Genomic DNA, 18684 nt, shown 5'->3' with positions numbered 1-18684 from the left:
GAAATGACTGTATTGGGTGTGGAAGAAAGACACTGTCCAGATTTAACACATGAGCTACCGAAATACTTGAAAACAGAGGACAGGAAATGGTATCATAGGAGAGGCGAAAATGTGATACAGAAGTCCATTGTTTCTGAGAAGTGTTATTGTTCTCAAGTTTCAAATACAACTCAGACACAGCAGCATTGGCGTATAAAAGTCCTGACAGCCTAGCAAGCAGTAAAATGCTATTTCTTACTAGTTGAAAGCACCAATTTTTCTTTGTTATTACCATAAGGGCTTTAAATATACTGTAATTTTTGATAAAGCGGTGGATACTGTAACAGTTTGTCAGACTTGCATAGGTATTATTTTCAAATAATTTCTCCTCCCTTGCATCTTTTTCCTTATTCACTTCTCCTCTGTCCATCGTGTGAGATTTGCTTTGCAATGTGATGCTGTGTAGGCTCTTCATAATTAATGTGTACGCTCATTTACAGTGGATGGGTATGGATGCACACCTATCTAACAAAGCTGTCTTGCACTTTCGGGAACCTAAAGGCACAGCGCAGAACTTGGTTTCTTTTTCGGTTGTTTTTCCTGTGTGACCTGGAGTGTGTGCACTCTCTCCATCTGTTAAAATCGCTCTGTCTCCGTACTTGTTCTGCACACTCTTTTGCTTCATTTTTCTGTCCTAGCCACGTAAAGCAACGCAGACACCTGCAGCAGTAATTTGGAAATAAACCAATTCTGTGTGGATTCAGTTTCTGTGTGTGTGTGGTTCGTTCTGCTTTTTTATTTTATTTTTATTTTTGCCTGGAGCTCCTGCAAATCTCTTCTAACCCATGACAAAAAGTTACCAATTTTCTCCTAGCACTCAAGTGTATATTTAGCTCCATTATGTATTCTCCACTCCAAGCAAACTTTCCATCCACTTCAGCTGAATTTTGTCACTAACATAAAGCATCCCAATAAATTCTGCTGTTTTTCGTTGAAGAATGTAGACACTTAAAGACCACAGCAAAAACACATTTCGTGGTTAAAGGAAGAACACTGCCACAAACAGCTTCTTCTTTCTGCTGTCACTGTATCCTTTCTTTCCTGCCTGACATCCGAGTAAAATGGTAGATTTCTCAGAATACTGATTCCCCTATCTCCTATACAGGTCCTTCAGGAAAGTATTAAATTATAAAAACTTGTTCTTGCTCTGTTTCCCTTGAAAAACAAGGGACACATCTGATCATCCATGTATGGCCAGGCTTTTGGCACAGTAAGAAATTCACAGGGCAAGCAGGTCCATAATTCGAAATCTGAATTTGAAAGTTGTGAATTTTCTGCTCATCCGTATGCGAACAAGAATTCAGTGGTTGTAAGTTTCAATAAACTCCATCCACATACAGTTTTTTCTTGAAAAATATTTAGCAACAACTTGGTTTCCAAAAGACCTTTGTAGAACTCCGTAGAACATCTCCAGATTAGCATAAGGGATTTGTTATTCTTATATCAACCTTCACTTTTTCACATGCTAAATTTAGAAAATAATATATAGGATTCTACTCAGAGTGGGGAGGAAAAAGATGAGGACTGCATTTGGCAGTTCCCCCACCGTGTAACAAAGATAATTAATAGAAGAGGCTCCTTCATTAGCCTCCTGGTGAGTTCACACCGAGGTTCTCACCATACCTTAGCTCAGGATCTTATCCATACCAGTCACCTGCCCTTGCACGTTGTGCTGTCCTACTGATGTGTGTTCTTCATTCCTGTTAAGCATTTAAAGGCACTAGAAATTTTACCAAAGAAGGTAGAATGTGACACTGACAACTTTCTCATTTTAATTGCTTTTAGATTAATATGTACTTAATGTAATAAAATTGGATTGGGCACAGGGGCCTATTCAAATTAGAATAATAATACAAAATTCATGCCAGCATGGCGCTACAGGCTATTAGAAGAGAATTTCCCACACAGTGAACTTTGTGTAACAGAATTTCCTCTAAATTTTGACTACGAAGGCCACTTTCAGTACTGGAATGTCAGTGTAACCATAATTTTATTGTGAATTGTATTTATGTATATGCACACACATGTTATGTAGTGTGAAGTATAGTGTTCCCTGTTGAAATATCCCATTGTTTAACAATTTTTTTTCATTTGAAGCTGAATAAGCTGCAAGTATTTGAGGAGTTGTTGCTGTAAATCTGATATGATAAAATCATTAGAGTAGAGCTTAAAAAAATCTGATAAAGGTATTCTTGGTAACATGGATGCTTTTTTCAGTTCAGGAACTGCTGTACTATGCACTTAATTGTTTCAGCACCACATTACTCTCTGCTGATCTGAACGAAAGCTAAGGCCTGTGTTTTTGAGCACATTCAGGTTTTGGAGATTTCAGTGCTGTGCTCAGGACTTGTAGGATTGGGCTTGTCTAATTTTCCTTGGGAATGAGTATTGGGAGTGAGTGAGACAAAGACTTGTGCAAAATAAATCAGTGGACATAAATGACATGTGTATCTGTTTCCAGGGCTTGGCACGAGTTCAAAGGGAAGGAGTTTGTTCTCCTTACTGTTGCTAAATATAACAACCAGACTGTATATATTTTTGAGACTTGAAATTACTTTTGTTGTTGAATACATACTGGAGTCCTGCAGATCTTAAAGATATTTGAAGCACCCATTTTAGAAACGGAGACTTTAGGAGCTGACTTCTTATTCTGAGGCCACAACGTAATAATGTTTGTGTGCTGTGTGGAGTGGCGGTAGGGATGAGGTGGGGTTGTGCAAAAGCACATGCTTTCCTGCAAGCTCAGCCTGGAGAAACTTAAAAGGGAAAAACAACAAAAAGAAAACAACAGATGTTACTAGAAAAAAGTTCTTTGTCCTATGCTTTTCTCAGCATTTAAGCTGCCACAGTGTGCCCTTAAGGTGATACTGCCTTTATACATTGATCTTGTGGTGAAAGTGGTTTTTGTCTGGTTACTCTATACTGTTCCTCTTGGAGAAGTTGTTAATTATTTTAACAAAAGAAATGGTACATAATTTGTACATGCACCAAAAAGTTCTGTTGTTGATTCTCTTGAGACCCGTTTATCCTAAGGTACATTTGTTTTTTTCTCTTCCTCTTTCAGGAAATGGGTTTGTGAATTCTCGAGCTTCGCCAAGCCTACTCGGAACTACTGGCGGTGGGAATGGCTTAGGGAAAGTCATGCCTACAAAGTCTCCACCTCCACCTGGAGGAGGTAACCTTGGAATGAACAATCGCAAACCAGACCTCCGTGTTGTCATCCCACCCTCCAGCAAGGGTATGATGCCACCATTGGTAAGTTAAAACATTTGTTCTGTAATTTGCTTTCTTTATGGCAGGCTAAAAAGAAAGTGTTCTGCACAGGGAGACACTATCTCATCTGCTTACCATAAGTTACAGTAATAGAAAAGTCTTTTCTAAAGCAAAAAATAGCAATCTGACCTAAAAGTGGTTAGAATGCAATCCCAGAGACGTAGATTGGGATTGTTTTGATGTCTCATTGACTGGGAACGGAGAACTTTGCTGGTTTGGAGGATGTGGGTTTTAACAAGGATTATGCATTATTCTGTGCAGGAATAGCTGTTTTTATTGGTAACGTAAATGCTGTTAACGTGCCCCTAAGCACACTTGTACCTCTTTTTACTGGGTGGTAATGTTTGTGGGATGCAAAGTGTACCTTCAATGGTAATGATGGTCTGAGAGAAACTCTTGTGTGGTGTGACGTGCTGGAATGCAACTTGCATTGCGTAGTGTCCTGTGTTGGGTGTCCTGTCTTCAGTGAGCACACGAAAGAGTAATGAGGATCACGTTCAGTGCCTATTTGTGTGCTTTTCAGTACTACTATGCAGTTTGGCACGTTGGTAATAGTGTTTGTTCAGCATAGCACACAAGTTTCGTGTCAGGCGTGAGGCAACCACAGCACTGAGGCCAGAACAGGTCTGTCAGGAAGAGTTGCTCTTTTTTTCCTTTAATTTGGTTGACCAAATCCTTTGGCCTTACTCTTTCACTGTCACGTAGAAATCTTAGACATCTATGTGCATATTCTCTGTTTTCTGTTTATGGAGGAATGAACCATAACCAGGAGGAGCAGGATATAAACAATAAGAGTACTCTCTGAATAATTTGTGTTTGTTTTTAAGATACCACAAGTGCTTACATTTGTTACTGGTATTCATGATGAATAATACGAAGTGAATCCAAGTAACAAAAGTTACAATTATCCTCAGAGTAATGATTCATCAAGTTTTATTTTTTTTTTATTTTATTTTTTCAGGAATACTGAAAGGTAGAAGACATAGGAAATGCACTGGCTGATTTTTAAAGTAGAGATTATTTTTTAAGATTAATTAGAAATAGATACAAGAAGAGCATCTTGTTAATGCAGTTCTAATGTTAGTAGCGTACAGTACGTACTTACTGCTTTGTTGTCAAGAATGACTTAAAATTCAATTTATTTTTTTGTCTATCTGAGGAAATCGGAAGATTTCAAGCTAGAGATGCTAGGATGGCATAATGATTATATATGAAAAATAATTTTTTTTACTTAGCTGATTATGCATTGCATCAGTCCAGCCAGAAACTGCTGTGTTACCTATCTATGTGTGATGTCAATGTGTGGTTGTGTCCCTGTTTTTATGAAGCTCTTTCTGCACTGATTTGTCAAAGTGTTTTTTAAATACATCTTTTAAGTGACTTAAATTGCGTACCGTATTGTAACTTTAGTAGTATTATTTACAGATTCAGGTGGCAAATTCACATTATTAATTAAGTAAAAATCCAGAAGCACAAACATGACTTTTTCTTTCATTTTTGAAAGCAATGCTATTTTTAGTAACTCTGTTATCCCTCTTGTTTGCTGAGTACAGTCGGAGGAGGATGAATTGGAGTTGGTGAGTTTGGGCTCCTGTTTGATGAGAAAGAGCAAGATGCTGAAAACTTCTTCTACTACAGTTCTTCTTAACTGTAGTTTCATTAAATATTTTAAAGAATTCCAGTGTTCCCTTGCTAGCAGACCAAAATAGATTTGTTTTATCAAACTCAAAACCTGACCAATTCAAGTTGAATACACATCCAAAGTCTAGCATTTTCTATTTGTAAACTTCCTTTTTTTCCTGAAATAATTTCTGTTTTTCTTGGAGGGAACATTGGAAAAGAGCCTTACAGAGTAACTGTCCATGTGTATAGGATGTTTAATGGTCTTTATTATTGTTGTTTGTAAAAAATAAGCAACCTCTTATTCCCTAAATTATTGAAATATTTTTAGAAAGTGGCTTCGCTCATAAAGTTCTTCAGATAGTAACACAAGCCATGTATTACTTATTTTCATGGAGATTACATCATTGCTGGTGAGGTCACCTTTTTGGAGTGCGGAATTATTTCATCCTGCGTGAGATTATCAAACCACAGGGGTGTTCCCTGTTTACTGAAAGGAGTAGAGAATTGCAAAATGAATTATTCTACCTTTTTCCAGTGGAAAGATTCTGTTTTTGAAAGGAAACCCTTGGGATTCTTTTTTTTTCTATTTATTTTTTTTTCCAAAAGGTTTTAACATTTGGCATTCTGTCTGGAAAATAACGTAAGGCTGAAATAATTCATAACTTATTTTTAGAGCAATTTGCAAATTGTTTAGCTGCCGTAGCACGAACCGTGCAGAAGGTGCTGCAACAGCGTGCAATTGTAAAGACAGACAAAGAATTCTGCAGATTGTACAATTTGATGTGGTTTTGAACATGGACCTGTTGCTAATATGAGGCTCTAATTGCATGAAAGCATGGAATATGTAGTGACTTGCATACACTTCTTAATAAATGCATGCTGTTGGTTGATTTTTACCTTAAATGTGAACGATAGACTTAAGAAAGCGAGGAGAAACGATTTTTGAAATGTGGTACTGAAGTTTTTAAGGTTTATCGGAATGACTTGCTAATTGAGCACTTCCAAACAGCTGTCACGCACATCCTTGCTTCTGTAGAGCAATGTCTGGTTTCCAGGGCAGGAAATAGAGCTTTAAGTCAACACAGGAACATTTAATCAAATAGCGTTGCATACATGTCAGAAATTGGAATTATTCAAAAGCAGTTGAATGAAGGCTTTGCTACCAGCTAAACTCATTGCTCGGCGGTGTGAGGGGCTGAGGTGCGGGTTGTGTGTGCAGCGTGGGCCCTCTAGTGGCTCTCCAGTGGGCTCTGGTGCTAGGGGAAAGGCACACAAAGGAAAGCCAGCAATGCCTTCCTTAAAGGCTCTTAAACATGGCAAAGCAACACGAAGTGTACCTGAAATCTTGCTTATTATGCTCGTTTCTGATGCTAAATTTAGCGCTAGACAGCAGTTCCAAACCATGGCTGTGAGTGCTTGTTATGTGCGGTTGGAACTGAGCACAGAACGTGAAAACCAGAGATAGCACCGGTAGCATAGCAGGAAACGAAGGTATCCAGCTCTTCCTGTTCCTGCTATTATTTGCACCAGCTTAAAAAAAATAATAATTTGAAGGCTGTCACAAGTCTTGGATTGGCTGACTCCCAGGTACAACAAATAGTAGGTACTTCTCGGTGTCCTTGCTTGACTGAGTGTTCAGGAATTCTATTTAAAAATAAACCATCTCAGAAAACCACCTTTATTAGCCACTCAAAATAAATAAATAAATAAAAATCCCAAGGGGAAATCCTTTGGTCTGGATTGTTTCCCAGTATACTCCTAACTTTTCCATTATACTGTAATCCCAACTTTATAGGCTGCCATCCAAGAAAGCTTTGGAAAAAGGTCAATTACTGACAGACAGAAATCTGCTCTAATAACATACCTTTCTGCCAGATCAACTCGGGCTAGTGGAGATTTTCAGAAGTACATAAGTGATTTAGAAGGATAAATTGCACAGAAGATCAGTGGGACTTGCTTTGTGACTTTCGGCTTAGAAATCTGGGACCTGTGAAGCAGAGTGGGTACATCTACTGAGCGAATGCCAAAGCCTTACTGGGCCCAGAGGTGGGCTTTCTGCAGCGTCCAGACAAAACAGATCAGAGGGTGGTAGCCAGTGGAAGACTGTAGCCCATTTTAATATGGTAGCTGTGGTGTGTGATTTTTTTTTTAAACTGGAAGGATAAAAGCCAGGGAATGATAGCCCTCAATTCATCCTCATAAGTTTTAGCTTAAATTTGAATAGAGCCACGTTTTTGTACCTGCTCATCCCATTATTATAAAGAGAATCATGAGTTTTTAAAGCTGCTCACTCTCTCAAGATCAGAGTGGAGGGAAAAGAAAAAGTACTGCAGATACTGAAATGCTCATGTGCCTGTCCTAAATGAGAACAAGTCCTAGCAGCTTCATTCTTCTAAAGGTAGGAAATGAAACTCTAGCAAAGAGATGAAAAAATGCTATTCTTATAGCAAATACTTTTTTCAGAGACAGAGGGAGGCTTACTTTAAAAACATATTAAGCAATTTGAAATCTAGCTGCCTTAATCAAGAATGCTGCTTTGAGAATGCAGAAATACAGAGCATAGACAAAAGGACACTAAGCCTTCTGTAGGTAAGGGTAAGCATCTCTTGTTCAAAAATCAAAATGTGGCATTGCTGCACTTGAAGTTGCCTCCACGACTTCTGTGACAGAGCAGCTTTCTGTCTGGTGGTATTCAGCGCAATGTTTAATGTAAGGCTTTCGAAACAGCAAATTTAGTTGAAGAGCTTAATTTGAGTGATATGTTTGCTACAGATGTTCATTGCAGTATGTGGCAAAGACAGACTCTTCACGCCTACAGTTAGAACAGATAATCTGAGACAATGTAGTTCAGCTGTTTTTCCTGTCAAAAAGCATAGTTGCTCTGTGTGAAGTCAGATGTCATTTGCTTTGAAAGGGATCTGCTTTGTAACAAGTACTTTACCAGCTTCTCAGGAGCCATGGGAACGGCAGGATTATTTTATCACTGAGGTCTTATCAACAGAAATGTATAAGATCTCCTTTCAGGACAGGTGTAGTCAGCACAGTGTCAAAGCTGGCAGCTAAAACTTGAAAATCTGATAACCAACTGGAAAGTGGGAGTCTCTTTTCTAATGGAACTGCACCTCACCATCTGCATTAAATCCTCTTCAAAAATATGGCTTAAAACTCTTTAAATCACTTAAGAACTTCTGAGAATTGTTGTGTGTATCACTAAGATATTGCATTTATTTATGTCCTACAACTCAAATTAACACTGATGAAATCTGCATGCACAGAAGGGGGACCACTGAGTCTTAATTTTTAACTTCTGTTAGCCAAGATAATTTTTGGTTGAGTCTTGAAATGTTTTGGTTTGTTTAGAAAATTTATCCTGATAAGAAGTACATTTTCTTAACTAAAATAGAAAGCAAAGAAACACATTTTAATCAAATGCTATTTTTATATTAGCACGTAATTTTCCATTGTTCTAACTGATATCTCACAAGACGTGTTATTTTTAATCATTTTTAGAATACCCAAAGGATAAGTAGTTCTCAGTCTACACAGCCTCTTGCTACCCCTGTGGTGTCTGTGACAACTCCAAGCTTGCCTCCGCAGGGACTGGTGTATTCGGCCATGCCTACTGCCTACAACACTGGTAAGCATTGTTTTTAGTAAGTGACTTGATTTGTTGCGTGTACAAGGCTTTTGTGATTCGTAAGCCCGGAAAATTTGCATTTCTGTGACATTTAACTTGATTTTCCTCTTCAGTTCAAATGAAGGTTTTTATTCAAAAAAAAAAAAAAAAAGGCTTTTAGCATGTAAAATGTGTAAATGTTGAAACTTACAGCTGGCAGAAGCTTTCAGTAAGGTTGCACACAGCTGAATGCAGGAAGAGAGACAATGAAATGCATTGCTTTATAGCAGCAGTATTCAAGCTATCCATCTGAACTGAAATGCCTAACGTCGAAGTGGTAGCTGATACTTCAGAGCATACTGTCCCTTGCATTCTGCTCTGCTGAATTGCAGCAGCAGCAGGGAATCAGATTCTATGGGGACTTTCAGTTTACAAAAAGCCCAGCTGTATAAAACCCAATCTGGGCCTCTTCCTCTTCAGTAGTTTTATCTAGAGTCAGGTGGGGAGTTGCTGGAGGGGTATTGTCAGCATATCACCACAGGGAGTCTCTTAAGTATCCAAAGGACCTTAAAACTAGTTTTATCCAAAGTGTGATGCGAAGAATTTGATAATCTGAGTGGTAATTGGTTTGTCCGTTTCAAAAGTAGTTGAGGATGTGGTGCCTCCTACTTTGTCCATACCAACAGTGTTAACTTTGACTTAGATCTTAAGGTTCTCTATTTGTTACAGACCCTGTATGCAACAGGTAAAGGCATTTTTTGGTAATCCTTTCCTTGGAAAGGAAATACGCCTGTACCCTTGGTGGCGTATGGTTGTTTACTGCTTGTCTGTGATGCAGACCTGATGCAGGTCTGTGATGTTTAATTTCCAAATGCACTTGCAGAGAAACTACATTGCAGATAATTATCAATAAAATGTTCTGAGTTAAAATAGCTGTTGGTTAAAAGCAAGAAGGAAAAGAAAGGAAGTGCCCAGTTCACAGTTCTTTTTAAGTGAAGTCTAATTAAGACATTGAAATGTAAATTTCACTTGGCTTTTCTCTGAAAATCACTGTGTGTCTGTCATCTCTAAACTTTGGATATTTGGTTTAATCTAATTCCTGACCACTGTGTAGTCCTGTTGTTCCTCCCAAAACTATAAATTTTGCTCTGTGTTATATACAAGTAGAGTTAAAGTCCAGTTGTGGTAAATACTCTGCAATTAAGTGTGTAAATGTATTTTGTTGATGATGTAGTCTTATGCAACAAAAATTCTGAAAGGAGACTTCTGGCGTTAACTGTATGAGCACTCTTTGTGGGCAGAGACTTGAAGCAGTCTTCAAAGCTCAGCTTTGTGAAACTAAAAACCAGAAAAGGCAATGTATGAAGTGTTTTAAGATTAAGCAGTTTTTTTAAATGGAGCAATACTGTTTTTGAGAGGGCACGTGTGAAGTTGTTTCATGAGCTGTCACGTGTTCTTGTGGGAAGAGAAAGCATAGATGTAGCAGTTGGTACCTCGGATCTGATGTGGTGGGGTGTAAAGCCCCAGAGGGCGCAGTAGGAAACAAAGAATAATGTTGTGCAAAGGCCAGGACAAATCCAAAAAAAACTTTATTAAATGTGTAGAAAATAGCTAGAATTTGAGTTAAACAGAGGTTTCACAATTCTTTTCCTTTCCTGCAAGGAAGGACACCATCAGGAGTCCGTAATTTTAAAGGATGGAATAGATGGAGTAGCCATCCCTTCATAACCATTTTCCCAGCAAAAAGGTTGGATCTTATACATTCCGTCCACTTTTTTGCCTTTAAAAGTCTCCACTGTGGTTTTTTAGTTTATACTTGTAGCCATCTATCAGCTAAGCAGCTCAAATCATTTTTGGTCCTTTTTCCCTTCTCTCCCCAACGGTATTAATGTTTTCATTAGCCGACATTATTGCGCTTTCTCCATTGCTTTGGCCTCAGGGGCACTGCCCCGAGCACTTACTGGCGTGCATGAGGTTTGCAGCTGGAGAGGGACTGTTTACTCCTCAGCAATAGTAAATATTTATGCTGCGGTAGCACCCAACTAAATTGTTAAACATGAATGCAAATAATTGCTGCCCTGAGGGGGGTCAAAGTCTGCAGAAGTGAATAAAGAAGATGGGTTGCAGTAACAGCATAACGAGTGGAGAATTGTGCGTAGTGACTTGTTCCAAATTATAAACTCCATGAATTTGCTGGACACAGATTTCGTTTTGGTTCTTGCTACTGCGAGTGTTCATGTATTGCCTTTAATTACTGTTTAAAATAAATAAGTAGCTCTGGTCTCTACTCAGAGGACCTGCGTTTTGCCAGTCACCTAACAATTGCCATCGTTTCCTCATACAGTAGGGCACAGTGCTGTGTGTGTCCCTCATCCGCAATAACCTGTGAGCTGGTGGCTGGAACAGGCTCTTGGGATGAGAGGGGCTGGAGTCTGAGGCTCTGGAAGCAGCAAGGGCTATTGAAACGGGCTGTGATCACTAGGGTATGATTTTAAAAACCAGTCCATTTCCTTTTGATAATGCTGTGTTTTGTGAAGCTTCTAGCCTTTGGCATTTTTCAGACACTTCAGTGATGTTTGTGTTGGACTGAGCCTTTCAGGAGTCTTGCAAATAGAAATCTGACTTTGAAACCAAATTGTCATCTGGGCATCAGGGGTGGTCACTGCTTTTGTAGCAACTGCGCTTCTGCAGCTCTAAGGGCTAAGATAAAATTTAAATACATAAACAATGGTTGTTTTTTTTTTTTCCCCCAGATTGATATTTTTTTTTTTCCAGGGCTGGAAAGGATAGATTCAACTCTTTAATCATTTATTACAGTGTTTGTTATCAGTTCTGTACAGAGATACCATTCCATATCACTTGTTTTGCCAGAGAAATATTGTTCCTGCAGATTGCTGAGAGAAGGGCCACCAGAAGCTGAAATCCTTTTTCTTACACAGCCTAAACTTTTTTTTTTCAGTAGCCAAAATACACAGAGATATCAGCTCAGTAGCAACTTACACTTCAGCAGAGCATATCCAGCCATCACCTGAATTGTGTTCGTGTTTGGTCAGTCATTCTGCAGACAGACTTCAAAGGTGTCTGACTGTTTGGGTCCCAGCAGTAAGGGTTTCCATCACGCAGAAGGCACTGTCGTCAACTTGTCCATTTTGCACCAAGGCACTCGTGTAGAAATTGGTCTCCTGTTTTTACTGCTGGCAGATGTGTGATTATTTACAGAAACTAGAATGCAGATAGTTCTGTAGCGGCACATGTAACCTTTGGAAAAGTCTCCTCTAACCCCTGTCATCAGGCACGCTCTAAAGCATCAGAACCTAATTGCCCATTACCACTAAAGCTGTAATTACGAATAAACAATAGATGGAAATGAAACTCCTGCAAACATTTCCTTCAAGTTTGCTCTTACAGAAATGACGTTGACACAGTCCAGCACATCTCAGGTGCTTGTGTTGCTTACAGTTGCAGACTGGCACAGGTCTGGCAGCTCTGGATGTTGAGTGGAAGGATGATTTTTTTTTTTTTGACTTGCAAAAAGACAAGTTTGATTCTGTGCAGAAAAACTTGTGAGCTTCTCTGAGAAGGAACCAAAGGGCAGCTTACATAGCTTTACCTGCTGTGGTGCAGCTGGGAGTCCCGAGGTCTTCACGGAGACTCCTGCAGCGATGTGTGTGCATCTCTGTAAAGCGCAGTGTGCCTGCTGCCGCAGGCCTTCCCTTCCCTTATGGGGCATTAAAAGGGAAACCTAGGAACTGTCCACAGAAAACAAGTTGGTGGATGAGAATGGGGAAACTGTTCAAGAGAGAGGAATTGTAATGGTTTTGGCATTTCATGGACAATGCAAGGACGTACATTTTAAACAACAAGCAACCCTACTTAGTGAAATTTTTGGTTAATCAGCTGGCGATGTAAGTTTGGCTGCTGGCATTTTGTCTCTTTCTCTAGAGACCAGAAATTATTTTAAGGAAGCAATGTTACAAGATAATTAAAAGCAGAGAAGTGTTTGCAGTTTTGTTTCAAAACCTGAAAGAAAAGCAAGGGGTGATAATGATAAAATGAAAATAACTTTCCATGTGTGAACAAAAAGTGAGAACTGTCGAAGCATTACAGCCTAGCCAAAACCAACATCCAGTCATTCACTGGTGATTAGGAGCATGTTGCTTTTCTGTTACCCATTTAAATTGTATTTCTAAATAATGATATTATGCCTTCAAAATAGAGATTTCTTTTGTTTATTTGATATAGAGATGACAATTTAATCAGGCATAAAATAACTAGTCTGTTGTGCGAAGAGGGAGCACGTGGTGCTTTACAGTAGGGCTGCACAAGTGACATGGAAGGGGTCGGTCAGGCTCCTGGTCGCAGTGCCTGTCGTGCTGCCCCCACCACCCACAGCCCTGCCGTGCCTGGCAGCCAGGCCAACAGCAGCACGCGCTGCTTCGCCCCTTGCTTTGGGTATAGGCTGTAGAGCTACGAACTGCTCCGCAACAGATGAGGCAGCCAGAAGGTATGCGTGCCTTGTCTGAGCAACTGCTGCCTCCCATCTGGAGCACGTTTTATCTAGAACTGAACCGGAGCCAGGATTTCCTTGGTGAGTTCAGTGCAAGAAACACCATTCCTTTCTCGTGACTTGGTTCTTCCCTTTTTGTTTCGTTTTTGAGAAATGCAAGTACCTGTTGTACTTTAATGGGAGTTTATATTGTATGTGTGTGTGCATGCATGAAAGCTGCAGCCATGAGTTCAGAAGCAGCTGTGTAAGGCAGTGGCATGTAGGAATTGAAATGCAGAATGCGTTCGGTGGCTGGTGTCCTTTTGAGATCTATGTGAAGTTAGGAGGACTCTCTCTGGGTGTCAGAGTTTTCACCCATGAAATCCTTTGGGTCATTTGCCCTGTTATGGGTAGAAAGCCTTTATATTCATGTATGAGCATATCCCATGCACTCACATATTTATGCGTGTATGTGTGTATATATAAATAAATCTGTTCATTACTTTCTTGTTTCTTTGTTTTTCCCTCTTAGATTATTCCTTGACTAGCGCAGACCTGTCTGCCTTGCAGGGATTTAACTCCCCAGGGATGCTGTCCCTAGGGCAGGTATCTGCCTGGCAGCAGCACCACCTCGGTCCAGCAACCCTCAGCTCTCTTGTGTAAGTAAACGCGAGGTTACGGTACGGCATCCTGCTGGGCACTTCTGCCTTCAAGCTGATTTCTCTGCGCTGGGAAATGCTTAGCACGAGACTGCTTTAATTTTGTTTCTGCTGCTGATGTGTTTGTTGCTTTTCAAGTTTTCCCATTGGCTGCAGGAGCACCGATGATTTCTGTTATTTATCCTTTCTGTCAGTTCAGTACTGAAGCTGACAAGCTGGGTCCCTCCAGGCCCATCTTCTTGCAGGAGAGTCACCTACGCGGTTAACCTAAATGTTTGGAAACATGAGATATTTGGTTTTAGCTTCTGTAAATGCACTTCAGACCTTTAACTAATGCTTTCTTTCAACTTGTTTTCTTCCCCTCAGTAAGTCACATTTATTTATGTGCTCATTTTGTGGGTGTTGAACCACAAGACAATGCCATCCCACAGACGCATGAATTGTCACTTTTTCTTTTCTCGTGTTTTCTTATTTTTTTTCCTTTTGGTTTTCTTTTTCCCAGTACTGGCAGCCAGCTATCTCAGGGTTCAAATTTATCCATTAATACCAACCAAAACATCAACATAAAATCTGAACCAATTTCACCTCCCCGGGACCGTGTAACTCCCTCTGGGTTCCCGCAACAGCAGCAGCCACAACAACAACAGCAGCAGCAGCAGCAGCAGCAACAGCAGCAGTCGCGTCAGGAAATGGGTCGCTCTCCTGTTGACAGTCTCAGCAGCTCCAGCAGCTCTTACGACGGCAGCGACCGGGAAGACCCACGGAGCGATTTCCATTCACCTGTGGTGCTGGGAAGGCCACCAAATTCAGAAGATAGAGAGAGTCCATCGGTAAAACGAATGAGGATGGACACATGGGTGACATAAACTTGCAGTGTTGCCTCTTCAGTTTTGTGTTCTCAAAATGAACTGTCCTGACATATCTAAATTTATAAATAAGGACATGAAATAAGTATATTTATATGTATATACATACATGCATATATATATCTTCACATGCATATATATGTGCTAGTGTGTGTAGCATACACAAAATCATCAGGCACTTATTACAAACTTCTTGTATAGCTGCAGATGTCCCATGGTAAAATGTAACAGAACAATCCTATAGGTATTGATCTAGTCTGGCACTTACCTGGACTTGTTGTTTTAATAATATAACCTGTTTTGCAAAGAAACATTGTACCCGTATTATAATCCTACCACACTAGATTGCAGAAACCAAGAGGGCTCGCCTGTAGTAATGTCCCTGTGTGTTTTATTAAAGCTGTATGGTTACTTGTAGTTAAGAAATAATGCTTTGTAGCAGCAGAGCAGTAGAAAAGCAGGAAGAAGAAAGCAATACTGTACATAAAATGACCTTTATATTACCCAACCTGGCATGGGTCTCTATTGCAGAGGGTGCATGGAGAAGGGCTGATGCTAGAAAACATAAAAAAAACAAAAACCCTGTTTTGCACGTGCAAAAAAATAGTGTATTGGGTCAAAGAAGTGATTTTTTTAATGAGTGAAAGAGAGACATAGAGAACTCGCATGAAATATTCAGAAAATATTAGCCTAGAAAATAGAACATTAACAAAATAAAATTAATATATTAAGTTATAATTGGAATATGTTTGACAAATTTGTTTTTACGTTCATACCTTTGAAAAATATAGAAACGGATTTTAGCTCATGTATATTTTATATTAAAGAAAACAATACCCTAATGAATTGAAGACTATATATAAAGTTATATACAGTACTTTTGAACACATTCTGCTATGAATTATTTATATAAGCCAAAGCTGTATGTTGTAGCTTTTTTGTAGAGTATAGTTTTATCTTATTTTGACTTTCTAGTTTTTGCTTTCAAAGATGAAAAGGAAAAACTTGCAGGCGGAACCTTGGGGGAAAAATAAGCCATGAACACTTATATGTAAATTTAAATTTGAGCCAAACTCTTTGTGTATATAGCATCTTAAATATATTATCACCTTTGGTGTAAGTACCTATGTATTGTACGTTCACCAGATTAAAAAGTATATTTTTGTGGATTGACGCCAACTTGAAAAAGGCGAGGTCCTTATTAAGTAGAGTATTCACTGTTTAATATTTACTATTTTGTTAAATATACTGTACTTTCTTTGGATTTTAATTATTATTAATATTATTATCCAGATTTTTCAGAGGGTGTATAAAGGGGTTGTCCCCCTCACTGGTGGTGAATGTGTGCCGTTAAATTGTAATCTCTGTGCTGTATGGTTAAGCTTCATTATACATTTTATATATATGTATATAAATAGCAAAGTGGCAAAAAAAAATCCGGTGTTAAGTTCATCCTGCATAAATATAAAAAATCTGTTACAACACATTTTAAGGCATCATTTTAAAACTGCCTCTTCTGAGGAGGAAAAAAAAACAGTGGAAAAAACTTGACCTAATTTCTTATGATAGGGAAATAACACATATCAGATGAGCACAAAAGGTTTTTTAAGTGGTAAGTGGTTTGGGATAAAACCTCAGCCTTCAGAACTAAACGCGCTGTTCCTCTTTGCTGCTTCCATCCAATAGAGCAAGGAATCCAGAGGCCCGTGGTGTTGTTGCAGCTGGCGAGGAGAAGTTTGGTTTGGGCTCGGATTCACCGCGTGGCGTTACCTGGGGTTTGCACAACCCAGCTGTGCTGTAAGGAGAAGGGTGAGGAGGGAATTGGTGGCGCTGTCTGCCCTTGGCTTTGTAGGCCCTGGCCAGGGCAGTGGGCGAGTGGTGGTGAAGGCTGGGTGTGAGCAGCAGCCACAGGAGCCGAGAGTTTGGTGTTGCAGGCTGTGCGACCTGGCTGGGTGCGAGTGGTTTTGCATTAGGGAGCGTTGTTGCCTTGTAGAAATCTGATTCCAGTTCTGTGCCGTGCATCTCATCTCCCTGTGCACGTGCTCTTTTATACTGGGAACCAAAGGGAGTAGGTATTGGTAAATCTCACTGAGGTGGGTAGTTCTGAGGAAAAACTAGAGTGTTGTGTTATTCCTGAAACCCCTTTAAAGTAATCCCTGTTATTTATAAAATAAAATTTGGCTTTCTTTTTTTTCTTAATCGCTCACTTGATACTGTAAGTAAGAAGTATGGGAAATGAAAATCCGGTGCGGACAGCTATCTTGGCTGCTTGCTTTAATGTGTGATGGAAGAACAAAGTTAGGACGTACAGCTTCGAAAACCCACCGCGTGTTGTCATGGTAACTTCTGAAGTCGTACAGGTTTCAATTTGTTTCAGCCACTTAACTGTGGAAATCGTTCTCCATTTGCTGCAGTTCGTTATCAGTTTGCAGAAGCCGACAGGAAAACGAGACTTTTTTCTAACAGCAATTCAATTTCCAAAGTGACTGAATTCACTTACCACTACAGAGAACCTTTTAATGCTTTGAAAAGTTATGTGATTTTTTTCATTATTTATGCACATCTATGAACTTTGCTGTACATCTGAGTGGGAGTTCTGCATTCACATTTACTGTCTATTTTCTTGTGTGCCTTATAAGATGGCTTTGCTGACTGTATCTCAATAGTCTTTATTTCTATGCAGGTTTTTAAACAGTAAGTACTATTGCTGTTTTCTTAAAGAAAAAAGCTACATAAGGGTTAGAGTTTGTATTGAAATTGCACCAGTGAATTTACAAAAACAAACAAAATGGTTCTTAAGAACTGATCCTGGGACTGTTAACGTGTTGCCCAAACCCCTCCAACAGACTCGGCAGAACAAGTCTTTTGCAGACCTCCCGTGTCAGTGGGAGAATCTCATGCCATTAAATAAATGGGAATCCTGATTTTTAGTAATGAGTAATGAACTTTGGAACATACTTTTTTAGGAATTGTTAAAAAAAAAAAAAAAAGTTTTATAAAAAAAGACATAGCACAGATATTTCAACAGTTGAAAAATACTTTTTTTAATTAAGTAAATATATTGAATGATGTTGCAAGTGGATCCAATCCTAGTTTGAACCCATTCAAGTCTGACTGATTTAAGATTTTTATCTTCTATCGTGACAGATCACCTCTCCATCTTTGAGCTCTCACTATAGTATTTAAAAATTCACATGTAATCAGGGATTCGTCAGAGAAAAATGCTTTAGCCTTTCCTTTCACTTAAAGGACACTAATGCATCAGAAACTTGCGAATTACTGTGCGCACAAGAAATACATAGTAAATAAGGAACATAATAACTCCTAACAATTGATCATGGAAAGACATTAAATTAGAATGTGAAAGAAAGACTTAACAAATGTAAACATTTAAATCTTAGTAGAAACTTTCTTCACTTTGCTGTGCAAGAGAACACTGCTTTGCTATATTTAAAATGGCTTTTTTAAAAGAGATTTATGTATTTGGTAAATGTTTGTAGTCAACAGTTCACAAAGAAGCTGTTCACGGTTTAATGATGATAAGCCGTTTGGCGGCACAAGCTGGACTTTGTTGCCATCCTTGAGACGAATCTTTTAAGAAAAAAAATAAGTTAATCTCAATTTTTTCCCTGAATGTGTTGTTTTTTCTTCAATATACAATAAATATTCTAGTGAACTTTTTATCAAATGGTTAAGAAAAAATGCTAGAGGTTGTTGTAAAATATTTGTATCCTGCATTCACTAAAGTAAAGATACTGGCTTTTACTGTGTACTCCAGCCTCTGTCGTATTTGCAGAGCACGGTGTTCTGTGACTTAGTGTGTGCTTCTCCTCCCCGCCCCCAGTACCTGAAATACTCACCAGCTTGCCTTGATGTAACTGGTTTTAAGTGGCAGACAGAGACAAGTTCCACTAGGAACTTTTCTTTTTTTGGTTACATGCAATTTACAGTCAAACTAAGACCTGGGGTGCTCTAAGACACCTGTTACAAAAGGGTTAGACACGAGCCAACCCCTGACAGCATGACCTGGCTTAAAGGGTCCAGTGCCAGGTGCTGCTCCTGCACACCCCAGCTCCTGTGGGACTGCTGCTCAGCTGTGCCGTACAGCAGCTTGTGGTAACA

General features: G+C 39.3%; 1 protein-coding gene across 9 annotated transcripts in view; it reads left to right on the top strand.

The window, feature by feature from the left end:
- The window catches only part of MEF2A (myocyte enhancer factor 2A), an 88885-nt gene extending 70551 nt beyond the window's left edge, over window positions 1-18334 (top strand). For 6 of the 9 annotated variants that reach the window (XM_068695907.1, XM_068695906.1, XM_068695905.1 and 3 more), the window contains 5 exons: window positions 3104-3294; window positions 4866-4889; window positions 8446-8572; window positions 13570-13696; window positions 14199-18334. In XM_068695907.1, the coding sequence (XP_068552008.1) occupies window positions 3104-3294; window positions 4866-4889; window positions 8446-8572; window positions 13570-13696; window positions 14199-14562 (833 nt within the window). In that variant the 3' untranslated portion in view covers window positions 14563-18334. The remainder of the gene's footprint in view (window positions 1-3103; window positions 3295-4865; window positions 4890-8445; window positions 8573-13569; window positions 13697-14198) is intronic. The other 3 variants (XM_068695909.1, XM_068695914.1, XM_068695913.1) reach the window with 1 other exon arrangement.
- Window positions 18335-18684: the final 350 nt, after the last annotated feature.

Source organism: Anas acuta, chromosome 12, assembly GCF_963932015.1.
Source record: "Anas acuta chromosome 12, bAnaAcu1.1, whole genome shotgun sequence".
NCBI lineage: Eukaryota > Metazoa > Chordata > Aves > Anseriformes > Anatidae > Anas > Anas acuta.
This window is presented reverse-complemented; position numbering and strand designations above follow the sequence as displayed.